The 20,481-nt window shown below is 40.8% G+C and overlaps 2 protein-coding genes across 2 annotated transcripts; one reads left to right on the forward strand and one right to left on the reverse strand.

Annotated features, from left to right (window-relative positions):
- The first annotated feature begins 426 nt into the window (after positions 1 to 426).
- On the forward strand, positions 427 to 8,560 carry gdi1 (GDP dissociation inhibitor 1). The gene is made up of 11 exons (XM_085395025.1): positions 427 to 738; positions 1,714 to 1,821; positions 2,000 to 2,099; positions 2,862 to 2,996; positions 3,082 to 3,280; positions 3,460 to 3,591; positions 3,694 to 3,793; positions 3,939 to 4,110; positions 4,763 to 4,907; positions 5,032 to 5,086; positions 6,074 to 8,560. Exons 1-11 carry the CDS (start codon positions 694 to 696, stop codon positions 6,224 to 6,226), a joined length of 1,344 nt encoding a protein of 447 aa, XP_085251151.1. The 5' UTR covers positions 427 to 693; the 3' UTR covers positions 6,227 to 8,560.
- Positions 8,561 to 8,863: 303 nt separating this feature from the next.
- Positions 8,864 to 20,328, reverse strand: itih6 (inter-alpha-trypsin inhibitor heavy chain family member 6). The gene is made up of 17 exons (XM_085395019.1): positions 19,835 to 20,328; positions 19,091 to 19,126; positions 18,215 to 18,369; positions 16,397 to 16,507; positions 15,994 to 16,244; positions 15,605 to 15,774; positions 15,389 to 15,505; positions 15,091 to 15,262; positions 13,394 to 14,968; positions 13,216 to 13,248; positions 11,974 to 11,991; positions 11,815 to 11,862; positions 11,704 to 11,724; positions 11,522 to 11,617; positions 11,318 to 11,431; positions 10,853 to 11,236; positions 8,864 to 9,708 (listed from the first exon to the last, which is right to left on the reverse strand). The coding sequence occupies exons 1-17, from the start codon at positions 19,952 to 19,954 to the stop codon at positions 9,446 to 9,448; spliced, it is 3,684 nt and encodes a 1,227-aa protein (XP_085251145.1). The 5' UTR covers positions 19,955 to 20,328; the 3' UTR covers positions 8,864 to 9,445.
- Between the last annotated feature and the right edge of the window lie 153 nt (positions 20,329 to 20,481).

Below are 20,481 nucleotides of genomic sequence, written 5' to 3' on the forward strand. Positions count from 1 at the left end.
AACATTACGACCCCCTGCCATACTCCTGGTCCCCCACCCCACACCCCTGTACCACCCCGTTAAAAAGAAAGAAAGAAAGAAGAAAAGCTTGGAAACACCCCTGCTGTAAAGGCCTAGTGCGTGCGTTCAGTCAGTGAAAGCAACTCCCATCCACACAGCTGTAGCAGCGGAAGGATATCGCTGCCTTCATCCACGCAACGCTGCGCCTACAACTGGGAAGGAAAGATAGAATAAGAAATTAGAGAACACAAACATTGTGGTTTCAAAATGGCCAAAAACAAAAGCCAAACTCCACAACAGCACAGCCCGTGTGCAAAATAAACAATCGCCAAAGCCGGCTCAAAGCGGCGTCTCTCGCTTTGCAGCTTGAGTCCATTGTGTGGCAGGATGGGAAATAGGGAAGGAGGATGCGCACTATTTGCCGACGCGCAGTGACATTATTCTAGACTGCTCCACGATCAGGGCCATCTTTGGTCGTCCTCGCCGGTGACAGTGTGGACTGTGTATTCCATTGGCCATTTATACCCAATGATTAATAAATAATATTTTACTTTGAAGAGCAATTTAAAGGACCTGTGCAGAGACAGTGAGAGACAGTTACCCGGTTTGTGGACTAACCAATTTTATTTGCTTTCAATACCCTTCATTTCTCAAGGCAAAAAGAGGGCGAGACGGGAGAGGCGGTGAGACAACATGGATGAGGAATATGATGTGATCGTTTTGGGCACCGGACTCACAGTGAGTAGTCAAGCTTCGTTTTGTCTGCACAGAAATACACCGAATTGATTCTGTCAGCTTCCCAAAAGATGGTTTTAGCCAGATCAGTGGCCCGATATCCTCTATCCTAGCCAAAGAGTGGAAGCCCCTTGCTTCCCGGCGTGCGTGTCACATTAGAAATTTATCACAAGAGATGCTCTTTGGAAATAAACCGCACCAGCTGATCTGCTTGTACACGACGAGAAGAAAATAGTTCCTCGACCGGGAGTTGTTTGCTTTCCAGAGTCACAGCCGGCGCAGTGTTGTGTTACACCCAGCAGCATCTTTTAGGCGTAACCCTACAGTGTGTCATGGTCCTCTTTGCATAGGCAGGCCTCCATCCTGAGGTTGGCGCAGGCCTGAGCTCCGGTTTATTAAATGACAGAGCTTTTCACTGCTGCCACTATCGCCGCACTTTCCTTTCACTCATCACACCCTCTGCGGCAGAAGTGCGCTTTCTGTGCTATTCTCCCAGCTCTTTGCAGACACGGAAGCGGATATTCTGGTAGTTTTATAAATGGAATCAAATACAACGATGCATATCCACACAATTTTTATTTTTTATGTAATACATTTTTAATTACATTATTGTTATTATTATTATTAGTATTAGTATTATTATTATCGTAGCTACGTTGTTAAGACGATGCAATCACGCATGCGTACATCTTTTCCACTGTCCCCCACATCCTTCTGTCAGAACCTCCTTACTTCCATTTACATTCAGTGTCTAAACTAAGCAGCGTGCCTATCTCTAATGATATGCTAAGGTCTAGACCAAAATACTAGAAACATTTCTCATCTTGACAACTTAAACTACACCCCTCAATGAATGATTCAACACATCTCTAAAACACTGGAGCCTTGACAGGAGAAGGATTTATTATAGGGCTGTTTTATACCTAAGAGTTATTGATGTGATTGATGTGTTGGATAAATAAATCCGTTTTCGTGCAGGAATGCATTCTGTCTGGGATCATGTCCGTGAATGGCAAGAAGGTTCTGCACATGGACCGAAACCCCTACTACGGTGGGGAGAGCTCTTCCATTACCCCCCTGGAGGAGGTAAGGACTTCTGGGATCTATAAAACCAATCAATAAACTTTTAATGTTTCTCAGTATATCTCTTTTTACTTCAAGTCCCATCTGTCACCCTTTTACTGTCTTCATTTGCTAACTGCTTTATTATCTGTAAAGCCTCAGATTCGATGGGCCTCACAGGCTTTCCTTTCCTTTTCCACAGCTGTACAAGCGCTTCAGTCTGCCAGATACCCCACCTGAGTCAATGGGCAGAGGACGTGACTGGAACGTTGACCTCATACCCAAGTTTCTCATGGCCAACGGTTAGAATCCTGTTGCTAATTATATAAAGAAATGCCATAAAAGTTAGCACGTGATAAGTACACAAGAGCCAAAGGGCTTTTCAGACTATTCAACAGGGTAATTCTGGAGCTTAATACTGTGACTGCAAAATGCTTTAATTCTTCAAGGTTGGTCACACACTAACTGCTTGTTTAGGTGACTCTGGAGACCTGGCAATGTAACCTATTTAAGTAGCCAACACCTTTGCCAGCATTAATGCTTGTGGGTGGTGTTTTACCATGTCCTGGTGTTTTATAAGCAGTGCCATTCGTGACAGGAACAAATAAAATGCTGGGACTTTTTTCTCTCCTGGCCTTTAATCTTTGTTCCAATCAGTATTTTTTCAGAGGCCATCATATTTGTCCATGAAGTTTTTCCACTTTTTTGTGCATTTCCTCATATTTATTCTAGTAATTTTCAAAATCCCCCACCAGGAATCTGATGACATTTCTGAGTTCTTACATTAAGACGGTGGCTGTTGTCCTCTTAGTGATCCATTCAAAAACTAGGGTAAAAAAGTAGCTGGAAATGCATAGGAGGAATCGACCAGACTAAGCAGGCGAAATACAATAGCTGTGGGATTTGTTAACGCGACATATAGTTATATTTCCTGTGAGGTGCGCGTCATGTTACAGCATGTTATGTTGTAGGCTTTCAAGGGATTTGTGGTTATGTTGTATATGTAGTGTGGATTTAACACAGAGCCTGTAAGATGTTGCGTGTGTTTGCCTCCCTGATTGCAGGTCAGCTTGTAAAGATGCTGCTATACACAGAAGTGACACGGTATCTGGACTTTAAAGTAGTGGAAGGCAGCTTTGTCTACAAAGGAGGAAAGATCTACAAGGTGCCATCAACTGAGACTGAGGCACTAGCTTCAAGTAAGTCACCTGAATGTTGTCTCATTACGTTTTGCACGCGATGATGTCGACAGTAGAGTGCTGAAACCTCGGTTTGAATTCACAGATCTGATGGGAATGTTTGAAAAGAGGAGGTTTCGAAAGTTTTTAGTCTTTGTGGCCAATTTTGATGAGAATGACCCCAAGACCTTTGAGGGCGTGGACCCTAAAACCACAACGATGAGGGACGTTTACAAGAAGTTTGACCTCGGTCAGGATGTCATTGACTTCACTGGCCACGCCCTGGCCCTCTACAGGACAGATGAGTAAGAACAACATCACCCATCATCAACCGTTTAATTGTTTATTTCTGCTTAATGTCACAGTTGCATGCTTTCAAATATGAGTCACAGATGTTCTTATCGGGGAATACCAAGGGTTTATTGTTATTATGTGCTTAAACAGATACCAATGGGGTTCTCACATTGCTTTTGCTCCACTTCAGCTATCTTGATGTTCCTTGTTTGGAGACGATCAACCGTATCAAACTCTACAGTGAATCACTGGCACGGTATGGCAAGAGCCCTTATCTCTACCCCCTCTATGGTCTGGGAGAACTGCCACAGGGCTTTGCCAGGTATTTTAACTTAAATTAAACTTCTGATATATATGATGGAGTCTGTCATAACTATCAAAACCACTCCTCGAGTTAACGGATCATACGCGTTTGTAATCTTAGGTTGAGTGCAATCTATGGAGGAACCTACATGCTGAACAAACCTGTGGATGAGATTGTGATGGAAGGTGGTAAAGTGATTGGAGTAAAGTCTGAGGGCGAGGTAAAGCAGATTCTGCCTTATTGTCCACAGCTACACAAGTTTAACAGTATCATTACAAATTTTAAAGTGGTTACGCCTAAGGTTTATTCAGCCAAATACACTTAGCAAGCAGACTCACATCATTACTGTCTCGTTCCCACTGCAGGTGGCTCGTTGTAAGCAGCTCATTTGCGACCCTAGTTACATCCCAGACCGTGTCCGTAAAGCGGGTCAGGTGATCCGTGTGATCTGCATCCTCAGCCATCCCATCAAAAACACTAATGATGCCAACTCCTGTCAGATCATCATTCCTCAGAATCAGGTTAATCGCAACTCAGGTGAGCAATATTTTCTATATTCAATATTTCTGCTTTTTATTCTTCAAAGAAATGGTGCAGATTTAGTCCCCTACAGATTAAATTTAGATTATTTTTAACATCCCTAATCAATAAACATCAGACTCCATGTTAAATGTGACAAACTAGAAGTGATGAGCTCTGCAGTTGCCCTTAGCTCCATGGTGCCTTTTAGCACCTTTCTGCTAATAGTTTCAGTTGTACTGTTTTGATTTACTATCACTGTTACTCACCTGATTTAAACAGTAAAGTTGGAAAAAATAAAAGAAGGAAGGAAAATAAGCACTATAGACAACTTGCTTGACAACAAGAAGAAGAAAGACAATTTAAAAAAGTAACTTGTGCATATACTGGAGCAACCCTGAGATTTTTTTTTTTGTTAAAAAGTTATGGAAACAAAAGCAAAGCTAAAGGAAATGAGATATGAGACACACAGCAGGTGGCTAGAAACATGACTCCAGATGAATGCTTATATAAACAGGCAACTGTTTACTCAACTGGGACGATAACGTGTCAGTGTGTATACAGCTCGTTCCTGCTGCCTCCAAGTGGACAAAAACGTCAATTAATCCAGCTTGAAGTTAACTCTTGATTTAACCATCTCTTCCTGTTAACTCCTTTGTCTGTTCTTTAGACATCTATGTGTGCATGATCTCCTATGCTCACAACGTGGCGGCCCAGGGGAAGTACATCGCTATTGTCAGCACCACAGTGGAAACCAGTGAACCTGAGAATGAAATTGAGCCAGCTCTGGAGCTGCTGGAGCCCATCGACCAAAAGTGAGTCCCACATTTTGCTTCTTGCTTATTCAAATTCATGTATGTTTTTAGTTACATGAGGGGGGTGGGGGGGGGGGGGGGGGTGCATATATAACTGGGATAAATCACATTTTTTTCCCCACAGGTTTGTGGCTATTAGCGACCTTTATGAGCCCACAGATGATGGTACTGAGAGCCAGGTGAGACATTTTTTCCAAGGGTAACATCCAGAAAAAATATTGTATTTTACAATATAACAAATTAATATGCTGCCACAACTAATACGGCTGAGTTGAAGGGTCAGTTGACCAGTTTGTTGCAAAGAAATGTTGTACTAGATAGGTAATTATCATTCTATCATAGACTGTCCATAGAAGATGGCTGTAGTGATGATCTAGTGATGTCACTTGTATCGTGATCTCCTTTTTGGAAGCTTCAATTTTATGGGCAACAGCTGGCCCGCTTGGTTATTTTGGACCCATAAATGGGTTGCTAACCAAACTTGGGTTAACAAGTTTGGTTAGCAAGAGGCACCCATAAACTATGAGTACATAAAATAGATGCAGACACCTGCTAATTAGTGCTAAGTTCCATACAGAATGATAGAATTCACTCACCAAATGCATAGCGCTTTTAATACAGTTAAATGCAAGATATTTGACAGTTAATTGTTTTTAAAATAGCCCAAAAGACCTTAAATAAAGCCCAGATTTGTTTCTGCTCTAAAATGTTAGAATAGGAGGCTGTGGGGATTGACTCACTTTTGAAGCCAGCTTGTATGTGCATGTGAGGCGTTTAGGTGCCAGCTTGAAATTTTAGCTGCAAGCATCAGACTGCTCTAAACAATCAGATTCAGAGTTTTTTTCCCCTCTTGCCTCTGTATAATGTTACTATGAGTGGATATCCCTAATATGTTCATATTAGACACAGAGCTGTGTTGTGTTTAAACCCTCTGTTTTCAGTCATTTACAAAGCTTTGTTAGGAGATGGGAGATAGATCTGCTTGTTTCAAACAGATAAACTGTGCAGGTGCACAGAGGCCTGGTATGACAATAAATAAGGATCATGCAAAGCTACTTTTGTATATTTTTGAATAAAAATGTGAAGCTGGAAATGAGCACTGCAGCCTCACAGACCTGCTAGTAATGCTGTAAAATCTAACTCTTGTTATTGAACTCTTTCCTCAGATCTTCGCATCAAGGTCCTACGATGCCACCACTCACTTCGAGACCACTTGCAATGACATCAAGGACATCTACAAACGTACGACCGGGAGCGACTTTGACTTTGAAAACATGAAACGCAAACAGAACGATGTGTTTGGGGAGGATGAGCAGTGAGCTAGAGAGGGGGGCTTCTGAGAGAGGGCAAGGCTGGGAAAGGAGGTGGATGCAAAACTGGAGGCAACGGGGCTTTCAGTAGAGGGCCGGGGCTGCCTAAACAGTGCTTTAAAAGCAAAATGGGTAAAATGTGAGAGTGGTGGAGAGGGTGTGCGTCTGAGCCTCTGAGCCCGTCTTCAGCCGTTTGCCTCCACCTCCTCGCGTCGCTCTCTCTCGCCCTCTCTTGGCACGCATTCAGACACATAAATGCTCACAGACACACACATACACGCTTTTCAAATGCTCACATTCCCTTTCTCTGTCACTGAAAAGCAGGGTTGATATGGTTTTTCATTCCATTGTAGAATTTACAGTATAATCATGTCTTAACTATTATCATTAGAGGTGAATTTATTACTTGTTGTTGGCAATTTCCAAAGCATTTCATTCCTCCTGTAACATCGTTCTCCTCATATCAGAGGTTGGGTCGATGGAAGGTTGATGGCACCGAGAGGTCTCAACAGATAGCTCTGACATGAGAGATGTGTAACGGCTTAGTGTAGAATCCTCTGGAAGGGTCACCTCCAGTGGACGTGCATGCATCTTTTACACACAGTAGTATTGTACATAGATTCAAATGACACTGTGGTATGAAGGCTGGACCATTCCACGCATCACTCCTGTCAACCCTGCTTTCACTTTTCTCTTACTTGGTCTTTTACCTGTGTTTCTTCAATAGATGCCGCTCAATTTGGCAAAATCCGTTGGTCGGGCAAAAACAGAAAAAAAACAAAACAAAAAAATGTGATGAAAAGTTACATATAAATGGGCTGTTCTGTCAGCTGATAGTGCTCACTTTGCAATGCTGTTGTGTTTCCTGTGCTAGCAGGCAAGCTAATCAGTGGCTACTAACTGTCAACCCTTCCCTCCTGAAAAAGAAAAACACAAAAAAAGTTTCTTTGTTTATCTCTGTTGTGTGATGTCACTTTTGAATTTGAATAGTTTACTTTCTAACATTTTAAATTATTGAAGAATTTTATTTCTATATGCTTGGTGCACATTTCACTGGCTGAAGTTATGAAGTTTACAGAGCAGAGGATGAAACCGTGGTCTTCGAGTTGAACATTTACAAGAAAAAGGGAACATTGGGGCAAAAAGGCATGGTGAGGATTTGTCTTGTGTTAGGTGAGGGTTTCTGTGAAGAGATCTGGAAGATTTTTGAAATGGTGAAGGATAAGAATGTATGTGAGGAGATTGTTGTCTTGGCGAAGTTTCACTTGCGGGGGAAGAGAGTGAAGACTGAAATTTCGGCTCTCAGTGGAAGCACCAGATTGTGTCTTGGTTGTTTCAACCCTTGTGTTTGTCATTGAGATAAGTCATTACCCTTGGGATTAAAACTCAGAAAAAAATTGTAGTGTGACATAGAGGGAAAAGCAAGAAATTTTCAAAAGACTGTAGCATAGCATAAGTATGAAACCACAGTTCCAAGTGCCGCCCCATGAGAGTGAACCAAGATGCTTTTATTTGGTTGTAGCCTTCATTTTGGGTCTAATTCAAATGTTTGGACCCATTCAAAACATTGACTGCTTTGTTTTTACTAACATGTAGTGGGAGGCCAGTCTTGTGCCAAAACTGGTGATTCTGTTATTGGCAAAGCTCGCTGACATTAAAAGTTTGGTGGTGTATGTTGCTCTGCAGAGCTGGCTGAACACTATAGAGAGGATGCTGTTTCCTACCGAGTCAGAGGTGTTATTGTACACCTGAGACAGTTCCTCATATCTCTACAGTGCACACTCGCAGTCAGATTGATCTGTGGCTTGGCTCGTTATGGATCAAAACAAACACGAGATGCTACGATCCATTTTACTTTACTGAAAACTGAAGCGGTTCCATTTCACTTTATCCACCGCGACCAACCCCTTGACAACTCTAAACAAAGTTATCGCGTCTGGGGTGTTGACGTGTCTTATCTTTGAGCTCTATTTATTTGAATTTCGCTGACGTATCGTGGAAGGGTTTACGTCAAATGCTGAATATGCTATGCTAATAGTTTACGTTCTGATGATAAAATGGATTTAAAACGTTATGCACACCGATTTCTTTTGTTTGTTTATTTGCTGTGTCATGTGTTATGTTTACCTAATTTAGTGATCATTCCAGTGTTGCATCAGGATTTAATGATTTTTAGCATTCCTAAGAAACAGGTTTTGATGGAGGGACAACAGCAGCAGTCAGTCATAGATCTGGAGTCAAAATCGATACAGCTGTGTGTTCGCACTGTGCGTCATTTAACATTGTGTGTGCTCTTCATCCTGGAAACACATTATCTGGTGATAACTGGAATACTGTTTACTTCTTGAACATAGATATATCTGAAGCCCCCCACCCACCCTTCCTCAGCATCAGATACTATCCTCTTTTTTATTTATTGAAAACAAAAGCCTCATGTGTGGTTGTACTGTTTAGTATGGCCTTTGAAAACCACTATTGACAAATATCCCTTGAAATTGACAAAAGAAATAGACTGAGTAGTAGAAAACTTACTGTCCTTGTTTGATCACTAGTATGTGAACAATGCCTAATGTCTTGTGTAACAAATAAAATGAATTAAACTATGAATGAAATGACAGAAAAATAAAAAGCACATGGCAAACCTGGAAAAGGCTGATTTGTGTTGCTTATTAAAGATGCAATGCTGACACGGGAAGTTTATCTATACACAAATACATACATTAATGTTTTATATACACTTGTACTAAAAATACAACTTATTGAATTACACTATGATTACAAGTAATTCTGAAAGATAGCTTTTGACTATCAAAAATTCAATCATAAAATATAAGAATAATCTGATAAACAACTTGTAAACAGGGTTGTTTTGCAAGACATTTTGGAGCATGCGCAAACTGCTGCAGCAACCATTGGATATTTTGTAGTTGCCATGCGACCAGGAGTACATTGCGTCTCTGTCATAGATACGAAGCTTGAATCTGGTTCAAATTCAGTGGTGGAGATGGAACAGGGGCACCATTCAATCCTTTGCTGTATTTACTTCTTTACAGGAAACTTTTCTTTGCAGTCTGTAATCTGTCCCACCCTTCCAGAATACCATTCAGGCAACTAACCCAGTTGGATCCCAGCTTTGGTTCATCCTTTTGTGATAACCTATCCACATTACCTGCTGTGACTTGAGCTGTGCAGCAAACAGACAACATGGTGGAAATGACTCGGCTAGAATTACACATGATTCACCACGTAGCTCTCATACGAATGACCCAGTAGTCTCTCTATCTCTGTCTTGGGCACCACCCAGCAGCTGCTTCGGTGGCGTTTTTGCACCGAGTCCTTCAGCGTCTTGTCTTGCAGGGTAACTGGCATTTGCTCTGATCCCCACCTCAGGATCCCTCTGGCCAGAATTTGTTCCTTCTTAACTCGATGAAGACCTTCATCCACGTAGTCTTTCACCACTGTTATATTAATGTCAGCGCGTTGAAACTGGCCTGCAGATGGATAAAGGACAGAAATGATGAGAAGTAACAACTTAAACTCACTTCCTGTATTCATCTATAAATTTGAGGTATCCGATTATTATTTTTTGACACTTGATTGAGTAAATAAGCACGTTTGATTGCTCTATTTATCATTTACATTTAACACTAAGATCATAGACTGTACATAAAAGATGGAAAGTGTCTTCGAGTCTAAAAAGTAAGGCCTTCTGTAGTGTGCTACATTCTTTTGTTAAAAGTTTTAAAATCCATGTGTACAAGAGATTGTTTACATAATGCTTGTTTGGTATATTACAAAACAGTCATCATCACATCAAGTACTGGAGTTGGCTGACAAGTCAGTACAGTATGAATATGCAGCAGCCCCCATTTACACTGTCAGGTCCACTACATTATTAATGATGCATCATACTTCAAAAAACTATGATGATGAAATGCTTTAAATGGTAAAATAGTCAAATAAAATAGTAAAAATGGTCAACAACAGGCTTCAAAGTAATGGTAATAGTGGCTACATAATCTTTTATATAGAGTCTATGATTAAGCAAAGAGACATACTAACCCCAAATCCCATTAGCTCCTTAGACTACCTTAACCTGGATGACTGAGAACCTACGCTGACACTTACGGTTGCGATGGGATTTAAACATTTGTAGCATTAGTTAGCTGATGTTTAGGTTGGCAATGGTAGAAATTAGAAAGGTTGTACATTAAACTGTTGACAGTGAGGTTTGCAGGTTTTTTTCTAGTAATCAGATCAGGAAGGAGATATTGATCCTGAATATTTTTGTTTATTTGCTATTTATTTTTTTATTACATTCAAGGGAACTATTGGCTGAGATGAAACATCTTCCAGAAAACTAAAGAAGTCCAGTTGTCTTCTTTTTTTAAGCTAGTAAGACTGAATACAACAACTCTCTTTCTATAACTGATATCACATCTAAAGAAATGAAAATTGAATGTCGTGGCCAGCTTTCTTTTAAACCACTGGGCACAGTAGCCAACAGTGTAGTATTTAAAATGGTTTTGTAAGTGGGAGCTTTTTATCTGCAATTAAGTATTTTAAGTGTTTTATGCCATATGTACCAAAACAAAACAACATATTCATTTTCAGTGGAAGCTTCAGTGTACGCACCCAGAAGGCCTTGAGTGGAGTCAGAAAGCCCTCGCCCATCTGTGATGTAAAAGCCCAGGTGAGCCAACTGCAGGTAGCTTGGATGTTTATAATGATGGAACAGGACCAGGAACTGCACGCCCTCTGCCAGCTCGATCCAGCAGCTCTGGTGGTTGTCCACAGTAACAGTCACGCCTTGCCTCGTCACTGATCCCTGCTGATTGATGGGAAGCGTATCCCGCCCTTCACCTTCCAAAACTACAGCGTCCAGCGTGAGTGTGATCATGATGTCACCAGAGTTGCCCGTGACCGCGGAGATTGTGAGCTGGTCAAAGTAGTTTCGCAAACGGTCTTCAACACCATCTTTGGAGGGAGCCCCCATTAGGTGGCCATCTACAATGATATCTTGAAGAGAAAGGAGACATATGTAGACGTTTAAACACCAAAATTACAGTGTCAGATTATAGATCTTATTGCTCTGCATACTTCTCTCTGGGTCTTCCAGCAGTCTGAGGACATCATTAGCCCTGCCATCTACTGTGAAACACAGGTTTTGGTGAAGCTTTGCTAGCTGGACCACAAAATGAGGATCTCCATCAACTGCAAAAGATAATATTTAGTATATACATTAACTACTGAAATTAGTTTAAGGGCCTACTAAAGAGAAAATAAATAAAATGTTGACTCAACCTGATGAGGAGAATCCCCTGATGGCTCCCATTTTGGGTTGAGGCTCTAAAAACACAAGACATTCAGCTAAAGGACAATCCTCCTCACTCCCAAGCACTGAAACCAATGACAGGACTGTATTGCAAGCAGCATCTTTACAGTTAATGACTTTATATGCAGCTTTTGCATTCTCAAATACTCACCAAAAGTGTCAGTAATATACCCTGAAAATAAGTCAGACATGTATTGTAAAGAAACATTTCAGGTCGTAAGTGAGAGTAGAGTATTGCTTCCAATATACATTGAAAACTTACAGTTATCTTGATCGTCATCGTAATCATATTCATAGGTTGCATCATAGTCTGAGAAATGGAAACAATGTATGAAAAGCAGGTTCACTTCACACTGCACTGCTCACCAAAGGAGCTGATTTTAGAAATAACAGAATATAATGATTTAATCATGATGCTTACCTTTCACCAGGTCAATATCTATTTAATAGAAAAGATATGCAAATTATTACTGATTTATATTCTGATATATATAGTTGTCATGGTGTATTTTAACAGCTAGATAATGTTACTGAATCTAAGAACTGTGTACAGTATTTTAAAATGCAAATTTATCATTTTAAAATATATATAACACAATTTTGAAAAGCATTTGATTAATTTCCTCTTATGTTGTTTTTATAGTTTTATAGTTTAATTTTGTTTTATTTACTGTTATATTGTTTATATTTCCATTTCCTGTGTTGTAAAGCACTTTGTGATTTTTTATCTGTGAAAAGCGCTATATAAATAAATTTTACTTACTTACTTACAATTATAAAATATGTTGTTTTTGCTTCAACACTGAAAATAAAGCATTTCTTTAATTCTTTAAAGCGAACATTTCCACCAGAGAATAATTTCCCCTCCAATGTTGTCAGATGCTTTAATTTCCAGAGACAATTTTATGAAGGGGAACTATTATGCTCAATTATCACTTTCTATTTTTTTTCATCCTATTTGTCCATCCCTCCTTCTTTGTCTTTGGATGAACTCGGTCAAAGTGAGGCATTTTCTTATTTTTCAAAATTTCCTGCTTTCGATAATACAGGAAAAATGTACAACAACACAACAACATCAGCTGAGTTCTTCAGTGACCTGCAATAAGCTGAGCTTCCTTTGCCATACTGAACCAGGAAATTGGTCCTGATATGAAATAAAGATACCCAAAGAGTGATCAGGATGTCCGCATTTAGCATATCTGACCACTACAGTATGTTCACTATGTACAAGAGTTTCATTTTGGTTTTTTTTATTAAACTTGTCCATAATCTCGAGTGTGTCCTAACTTTTTAGTCCTGCCCACTTGCAGTGAACCCTTCTGTTTTTGAGGTGCTGCCAGTCAAGTTTTTTTTTTTTTTTTGCCTTTAATTAAAGCGTGTATTAACAGATTTCAGATGGCAGATAAATTAAAGAGCTATGTCAAGGTCCAGTATAAGATGAACAGGAATTATTCTAAACTTAGACTTATGTTAACCTACTCTAGAATCCAAGAATAAAAGTACAGGGCACTACAATAGGTCCCCTTTAAGTAAATTCTATTCTTGTATATGATATAACTATTACTACTAGCTCCAGTATAAACAGGTACAAATCTATACAAATATATACAAATAGCGCTTTGACTAACAAAGCGTTTGTTATAGAGAGGAAATCCAGTTTTACCTCGTCTTTGAATTTGAATGGAAGAAGAGACATCTAGTGGAGAGACAATAAACAGTTCAATAAATGATAAACAAACAGTCTACTCCTCATCATCCACCTTATAACTCCCAGGTTGCAAAAAAAGCTTTGACTGTGAATTAAGCTCAGCACACAACAGATGAGACGAGGTGTAACCTACCCAGAAGCTGTGCTGCCTCCCACAGTTGTTCCCCATCTGTTACGCCAGGCATGGGAGCAAAGGTAGCTGACACTAGGGTGGCAATCCTCAGGTCTGTGTCAACATTTGATTTTGTGTTGTTGTTTTCCACTGCTGGAGCTGGAGCTGGAGTGGGAGAGGTTAGTGTAGATGACAAGTGAGTGAGGGAAGGAGTGCTTTCGGACAGGTGAGCATATGGAGCAGACGATGTGCTGTTCTCTGCTCTTAGAGTCACTTTGACAGGAGGGAGAGCTGTCCGTGCTGTACTGGGTAGGGGGGCAGGGTTAGTTCTGACTGAACTTAGTGGTGGTGAGAGACTGGTGGTGAATGTCAGCATAGGGGTGGTTGTGGGAGTATTTGGTTTCTTGGCATTGGGCAGGGGAGTGGAGACCTTTCCAGGTGCAGGAGGTGGTGCTGTTTTTAAAATCTTTAGCAGAGAAGTGGGTATCTTTCCAGCTGGAGGAGGAGGAGACGTTTTCAGGCCATTATGGGAAGGAGTGAGCTTTTTAGCAGAGAATGGTGCAGGGGCTGTTTTCATAGAGCTCGGACTTGAGGTTGTAGCTGCTTTTTTGGATGATGTAACCACTGATGTTTTGGGGGGTTTTAGGGTATTTGGAGGTGACTTAGGCAGGCCTGGATTTAACTTCTTATGCTTAAGGTTAGGTGGTGAGCCGGACTTCTTTGCTACACCAGCAGCTGACATTTTGGTTGTAGCTGTAGTTGTTGCTGTTGTGGTTATAGTGGCAGCTGTGGTGGGTTCTGGAGTGGTTGGACTTTGAGTTGCTTCATCTTCATCTGGCTTAACTACAACTAAAGAAGTGACTGGTGTAACAAAGTTATATTTGAGGGAGAGGTTGGTTGCTTTATCTGTTAGCAACTTTTGAGTTGCAGGATCAGTAGAATTCAGTTTAGCCAGTAGAAGCTCTTTGATAGTGAAATATGCCCAGAGGCGATGAACAAAGCTGGATATCCCTTCTAAATCTCCCGAACACTCAAGTGAATCTGTTGTCCCATTTTCTTGGGAAATAAACACGTCGTTCTCCAGCTTCATTTGCTGCTTTGAATCTATAGCTGAGACTAGCACCTTTAAATCTTTGACCCCGGTCTTAACTCTCCCAGTCACAACCAACTCAGATCCTTGGAAGTAGTTTGGAAAAAGGGAGTGGGTGACATCAAATGCTTGATCATCCAGATAAGACAGCTGTATGTCTGATAACAAAGGGCTAGCTACTTCATCATAGAAGTCCTTAAGCTGCAAGGCTGCATCTGCATCTTCATACACCATCCGGGCTACACCTCGGTTTTCCAGAGCCAGGCGTTTGAGAAGCAGGAAGTCTGCATCATCTCCAAAGGCAAGGCCAAACAGAGAGGCCGAGCCCAAAGCCTTCTTGGCATTACTGAGGATAGTCTCACTGGATGTGACTCCAATGGTTGCTTCCCCATCAGTGAGGAAAATCACCAGAGGAACACGATGAGATGAGGTGCGTCTGGAAGGGCCAGAGGATGGAGGATTGACAAGCTGGGCAGCTGAGAGCAGAGCTGCATTAATATTGGTCCCTGACACAAAGGAGTGGAAAAAGGAGAGAATTAGTTGAAGGCACAAGTTTAACAATCAGCTGATGCAATGATTCAAATTGTGTACAGTGCAGCAGTTCAGTCAGTATCAGTTTTGGACTCACATCCTTCTGCTATAATCCTCTTCACAAACTCTTTGGCTTCCCATACATTCTGCCGAGTTGCCCGCACTGTTTTGCCTTTTTTCCAAGTGTGAACCTTGTCCGAGAAGGTGATGATGTTGAAGTGGTCTCCCTCTCTAAGGTCCCCAAGGATGGTGCTCATAGCTTGCTTTGTCTACTGACAGAAATTCTTGGAATTATTTACAGAAAACCGACGTTGCTGTCATATGTGAGCAAGTTTCTTCATCTTAAGACACTTAATACAGGTCTAGCTATCCAAATGAGCCTTTGTCCACTTTACCTGCTTTATCTTATTGCCTATCATTGAGCTACTGACATCAATGACAAATATAACATCCTTAGGAACCACAGGAAGTCCCCTAGGTGCAAAGTAATGCACAAAGTAGCCATCATACACCTGACAGTGAGTGAGAAAAGAGATTGTTAAAAGCAACCTTTGCTTCTATCGGTATTACATGTTTATAGTGTGACAAAGTCAGGAATGAAAGGTGCTGACCTGAACATCACCTATGAGGTCTTTTAGATCCACATCATACTGGATGATGAAATCAGCATTAAGACCATTGGAAGAAATGCTCTTCTGTTGATTTAGAGTCGGAGTGTAGCGGACCCGAGCACACTCGGGACTCTGCTCGACATGAGTAGAGGCAGGGGCATCGGCATTAGCTGTGGGAAACATGCCATGAGGTTGGACTCAAAACCAATAGAAGAGAATTTACAAAATTTCCATCAAAGTAAGTAGACTTATTTGCATTTTTCTCACCAACCATTTAAGAATATACCATCCCTGTGTGGTATGAAATTACAGCCAGCAAAAACAAGACATTATGTTAAGTCAAATAATGCACATGTAAATATTCTGATGGCTAACCGTTCAGATTTTACCTTGAGCTGGGGTGTTGGTGACCGCTTGGCTTGTCCTAAGAGGAAGGACCTTAAGAAAACTGATGCCTGTCCTCTCTCTTATGCAGACATCTAATGTGAGGTTCTGGACAAGTTGACCGGGCCTCAGACCCAGAGTGAGCTCATAGCGGCCGAGCTGACGCTGTAACAGCTCCTCGTACGTCAGGAAGAAGGACACCCTAGCCCCTGATGGCACACTCACTGCAACACGAAACTTCTCAATTTCCCTCTCTCTGCAAAACCACAATTGTAACATTTGCAAAGTTGTATTTCTGTAAATATAGTATGATACTGCAAACATGAAAAAACTACCCCCCCAAAACAAAACATAATATTCTGCAGTTATCAAAGGTGGTAAAAAGTTCAAATTTTCCCTAAGACTGACTTGGTAGCGACAAGTCCTGCTGTTTTTCCTTGCTTCTTAGCTGTGTCGTACATTTTCCTGGCAGCAGCCCTTTCCTTCACCTGGGCCACATACACCTTGCCGCTGGAAGTGCTGATGGGAAAAGGAAAGAAGAAATACCTCTCTGTGTGACACACACGGGGATGTTAAACATGATTTGTTTTACTTTACACATCGTATTTCCACAGAAATTACAAAGCTGCCACACAAACTTGTATACATATCGAGTTCATACAACATGAAAAGGAGGTGAAGGTTATAAACAGGAAGAGTGGAAAAGAGTAATTTTCGTGTAAAAATAACAATAATGGAGCGAGAGAGCTCACAAGCTGATGATCCTCCAGGGGAGTGCCACTGTGTGCTACACCCAGCTAAATCCCAACCAAAACCAGCGCTCAAAAATGAGATTAAATTCACACAGTGCACTTTCTAGGCATCGTGACCACTGCTGGCACGTGACAAGGTGCTAAATTAAGGTCAGGTCCACAGAACAAATATATCCAAAGGGAAAAAAACATCAAGAGCTAACTAAAATAAACCCGCAGCCTTGAAGCGGGTCTTGTTTGAAAAGCAGAGCAGAATGGCATGAGAGAGCAGAGTGGAAAATGAAGGTGCTTATATTTATATGTGTGGCTGGCTGAGAGGGTGAAGGAACGGCTGTACGTCAGTGATCTACACATAGAGTTCTTAGTGTTGGAAGCCGAAATGCCAAAGAACTAACGCAATACATATACCACAACTTTTTTCCTCTGGGTATTTAGTGACATACAGGCAGTCTTATGAGTTCTGAATGTCTGTGTGAAAACATTTATGAATGTACGCAAGTCTGTGTGTGACAAGGAGTGAGAGAGAAATGTCAAGAATTATGGGTGCAAGAAGCTGTACGAGCTCCAAACTCACACATACTTAAAAAATTCAAGTCTAAATCCTCCTGTGTACACACACACACACACACACACACACACACACACACACACACACACACACACACACACACACACACACACACACACACACACACGGACAGCTGATGTAAGTGTGTGTCTATGCAGCATATCTGAACTGGCAAGGTGCCTTAGTAAACTGTATGGGGGAGAAAGGGGAACTGGGCAAACTCCTATTAACTTTTGGACTTGGGTTTACAAAGCTTGGCATTCATGTACCCTCAGGTTCCTTCTCCTCCTGACCTGCTTCCGCTCCCAAATTCAACTCCGGGCTTGCTGTTTGGCCTGCAGTGTTGACTTATTTGTCTTGTTTATATTTAGCATTTTTAAAGGAGAGCGGTTTTGAAACCTCTCGGTCATAAAATTATGCATCTACTCCAGACCAGAATTCTAGTTTCCTAGAGCAAAAATGATCTACACGTACTAATTTCTACTAATTTGTCTCAAGTTTTACTTTATGATTCAGGCCACCAATGAAAACGATTACTTTTGTTCATTTCAATTTGCGTTATTTCTCAATTGTGAGATACTCTACATATTTATATTGATACTGCTTTTTTTCTATTATTTGTATCTTGTCTTCTCTCTATATAGCAGACAAAAAGCGTTTTTTTTCTTGTCCACTCTATAATGTGGGACTTAGTAGCTATGCATTATTATATTTTAATCAATATACAGTGAACACTACTGGAAGACAGTTATTCAAAAGAGTGAGACACAGATTGGGTGCTGTTTCAGGCTTTTAAAGTAAGAGCAAACAAGTAGAGAAGAAGAAAAGGAAACAGAAAGAACACAGGCACACTAACAAAGAAATGATACCATAGGTAGCAGACTTGATAATACTGGGCCGACTTACATGGTGAAGTTAGAGATGAAAGCAGAGGAGGGCAGGTCCACCTCAAAGGCAGCCTCCTTAGTTATTGGGAGCTGGTTCCACACTGAACTCTGGACTGTAGTAACAGCATAGCGGGACACCACTGAACACTTAACAAGGTAGTCTGTCACCTTCAGCTGGAGACATAAAAAATAAGTGAATAACTTAAAGGTTGGAGAAGAAAGCAGCAAACTGAAGGATTTACAGGAGATTCTCGTCACATAGGAGCAAAGCCCTGTTTTACTGTAAAAATACAAGACGTCAATCAAATCAACTGACTGCAAAAATAGAAATAAAAATAAATAAATTACAGTTTACTGTAGATTTGCCACCTGTATGAATCTTTCCCAGTTGCCACATGCATATGAACTTACTGTCAATGTGGTATCCTTGTTTTTCTTTTTTTATATATTACTGATTCTCCTGCATCAAGCCAGTGAAACAACACAAAGCAGTTCCCTGCAGGGTGTCTGTGCCCTCCTGTTGTTTACTTAGGGACTGCTGGCGCCTACTGAGACCAATCTGGTTAATGCTGGCCACATTAGTGCAGGACAAGGCGACAGGCAGGGGGCAGAGACAGCCACATCAGGCTTCCACCTCAGCGGTATTTAGGAAAGCTGTGGTTTGCCCAAGAATTACTGTATGTTACCAGGGAACTGCTACAGACTGAAGTAACCTGAAGGAAAAATCCCACAGTGGAGTTACTGAAGATATCCTGAGAGGCAGTGGTGGTTGACTGTGAAGCTTGTTGTTCAGTTCAGGTTGTGCAACCAACAGAACAGAATGAAATCTGCACAGCTGTTAGAGCCACAGAACAGCCATTACTTAGCACTATTACAAAAAAATGCACAGACTTACCACTGGTTTTGTTGGTTTGCTTTGACGTTTTGCTCTCTGGAAAAGAAACAAGGCACCACATAAAAAAACAAAAAACAAACCACACTGGTATTTCAAGTGCATTTAGGAAATGGCACATTTTGTAAGTGTAACAAGAGATTCTTGGTTCAATAACTTGTCCAAAATGTCCCATTTTTGAATCAATCTGTACAATCTTCCTGTGTGAGGGTTGGGTCAAGATTGAGTGTCATAACAGTTTGAATCAAAGTCATTCATGAATGGAGGGGAAGTGGAACTGGAAATAAATGCTTTCACTGTATGCAGGCCCGGGCCAGGGTTGCACGGTTCGGTGTCCAATGTTAATTCAATACACTAGTCATTGCTGTGTCAATACATTACCAAATATCCTGTGTATTGGTGCGAAGTTAGCATAAACAAATAGTAAGTGTGGAAACCCCCTAAAGAGAAAGTTACGCAACATTAATTATACGGGTTACAGAAAAATAGGACTATATAATAAGATCTTTTTTGGTAATCTTATTATATAGTTCTCCATTGTGCAAACTTTCACTTTAGGAAATATAGCTTTAATAAATTTTAAATATTTCGCAAAGGGTTGACTGAGATTTACTGGATTTAGATGCATGTTTGTGCGTTTAAAATGCATTAAATATAAAGCTCTGCGTCATTAATATTGTCCTAATGCAATAGGGATGATATTTCAGAAAGCAGCATTAACTGTGTAATAAAAAACCAAAATCTTACCTGTAAATTAATATTCGTGCTAACTTTTGCGTCATAATCCTCTGATAATCCCTCTCGCATGTACAAAGTGAAGAAGACTAGAACACAGGGAACCTTTAAAAACATTTTGCCCTTAATCATTTGGACTTGGTGCTGAAAAATAAGGAAATCGTCCAGTGGTCTCACGCTGACTGAAGCAAGCAGAGCACACGCCTAATTTTTACACTTTTTGCAGTGGGCAGTCCACCCCCTCTCTCGCGTCACCTAAACTGCGGCTTTGATATTGACATAAAAATACATTCAGAAAGGAGCCAAACATCCGTGAGGTGTTGTGGAAGAAAAAATGCCAAAGAGAGTGAAGTTCATTTAGAAACCTGCACGACTTTTCACGGAAAAGGAGGAGGCCGCTTCCAGCATGCATTCATATATACTGGAAACTTTGGGGACTTAACGAGAACTTCAGGAAAACACCAAAACAGTCTCCCCTCCCCAGCTTCTCCGTAACAGCGCTCCTTAAAATAATCACAGTCGTATTTTTTTTCTAATTACTGCCAAATGTTTTCGTTTCACTCGAGCGACATTTCTCAAAGACCCATTATTTAAAAGAAAAAGGGAAAAAAAGGAAACAGTAACATTGGTCATTAGGTATGTGGGAAGAATTTAGACTT

Source organism: Rhamphochromis longiceps, linkage group LG20 (assembly GCF_057381845.1).
Source record: "Rhamphochromis longiceps isolate RC_006_pf linkage group LG20, R_longiceps_female_GT1.1, whole genome shotgun sequence".
Lineage (NCBI taxonomy): Eukaryota > Metazoa > Chordata > Actinopteri > Cichliformes > Cichlidae > Rhamphochromis > Rhamphochromis longiceps.